The following is a 1,599-nucleotide window of genomic DNA, read 5'->3' as shown; positions in this document are numbered from 1 at the left end:
ATTTCTTTGGAAGGAATGATGCTCAAGCTGAAACTCCAGTACTTTGGCCACCTCATGCGAAGAGTTGACTCATTGGAAAAGACTCTGATGCTGGGAGGGATTGGGAGCAAGAGGAGAAGGGGACGACAGAGGATGAGATGGCTGGATGGCATCACTGACTCAATGGATGTGAGTCTGGGTGAACTCCGGGAGTTGGTGATGGACAGGGAGGCCTGGCCTGCTGCGATTCATGGGGTCGAAAAGAGTCGGACACGACTGAGCGACTGATCTGATCTGATCTGGTCTGACCAAGCTCTGCCTTCCAGGGCCCTTGCCCATCGTTATGTCTCACTGACGAGTGAGGTCAGGACCCTGGCTGGAAGGGCGAGGTGTGCTCCTGGATGTGCACCTTCTTATGTTACATTTATTTCAGCTCTCAGATGTTTTTAATTAGGCTTGAAGTCTTGAATCTTTCTGGCTCGCAGCCCAATTTCGTACAGGTTTCTCGAGCCCTGTTTGTTCTTGGGGTGTTTTATTCTAACTTGTAGTTTCAGTGGACTCGGAGACTTCATCAGCCTCATTTACAGATTACTTTCTCTTTAAGCTACCCTCCCCCCACCACCGCCACCTTCCCAGACGCCCTTTCCTTCCCGACATTACTTGCAGTTTTTAAGAGCACTACGTTTCCCATAAATCTTAGCGCCCAAGCAGCTGCCCTAGAGAACTTCAAGTACCGAAATGCTTTCCTATCTGTCTCCGTAACCACCGCGGTGACCGATGGGGCTTGCAGTTATCTAGGAATTGTCAGGGGACCAAAAAAAAAAAAACAAACCAACCAACAAACCCAAAACTACTCATCCCAGGAGTCCTAGTATCAGAGGCGGATTTAGCGCCCGTCTTTCTGCGGACCCGTCAATCCTTCCTCTGACTCCAACTCCCGCCGTGCCTTGCGCCGCGCTCCCTGCGGCGGAGAATGGTGCCGTGGCCAAAGTGTTCTCTGGGAGTTGTAGTTCTTATGTTAGTGAGGCGAGGAGGAGGCGGAGTGACTCGGCGGCCATTAGCTGTGTGTAGTTGCCCGGGACTAGGAGCTTAAGTGAAGAGGGAAGCCTTATTCGGTAGAAATCAACTATGGGCATGGGCTTCTGCCGGGGCTAGCCCTAGAGTACGGAGAAGGCGGGCTTTTTGGTTCCCCTCCCCGCCGAGTTGGGGGGGCACACTAGGCCTCCGGACATCCCCGGTCTCAAGTAGGCCTCGTCTGCCGGCAAGGGCGCCCCAAAGGCGGGCGGCGCCATGTCGCTGGTTGCTTACGCCAGCAGCGATGAAAGTGAGCCGGATGAGGCTGAGCCGGAGCCGGAGGAGGAGGAGGAGGCGGCGGCCCCTACACCTGGGCCCACTTTAGGGGGCTTGTTCGCTTCTCTTCCCGCACCCAAGGGTCCGGCCTTGCTGCCTCCGCCCCCCCAGATGCTGGCCCCAGCCTTTCCCCCGCCGCTGTTGCTGCCCCCACCCACCGGCGACCCCCGGCTCCAGCCTCCTCCCCCCTTGCCCTTCGGCCTGGGAGGTTTCCCCCCACCTCCAGGCGTGAGCCCGGCTGAAGCGGCGGGAGTTGGGGAGGGGCTCGGA

General features: G+C 57.0%; 1 protein-coding gene across 1 annotated transcript in view; it reads left to right on the top strand.

The window, feature by feature from the left end:
• Positions 1-983: 983 nt before the first annotated feature.
• Positions 984-1,599, top strand: part of PRCC (papillary renal cell carcinoma (translocation-associated)) — a 28,073-nt gene continuing 27,457 nt past the window's right edge. Inside the window, exon 1 of the mRNA XM_010838212.1 lies at positions 984-1,598. Within this exon, the coding sequence (XP_010836514.1) occupies positions 1,270-1,598 (329 nt within the window). The 5' untranslated portion in view covers positions 984-1,269. The remainder of the gene's footprint in view (position 1,599) is intronic.

Source organism: Bison bison, unplaced genomic scaffold, assembly GCF_000754665.1.
Source record: "Bison bison bison isolate TAMUID 2011002044 unplaced genomic scaffold, Bison_UMD1.0 scf7180017864093, whole genome shotgun sequence".
Lineage (NCBI taxonomy): Eukaryota > Metazoa > Chordata > Mammalia > Artiodactyla > Bovidae > Bison > Bison bison.
Note: the sequence above shows the minus strand (reverse complement) of the source record. Positions and strands in the feature narration are given on the sequence as shown.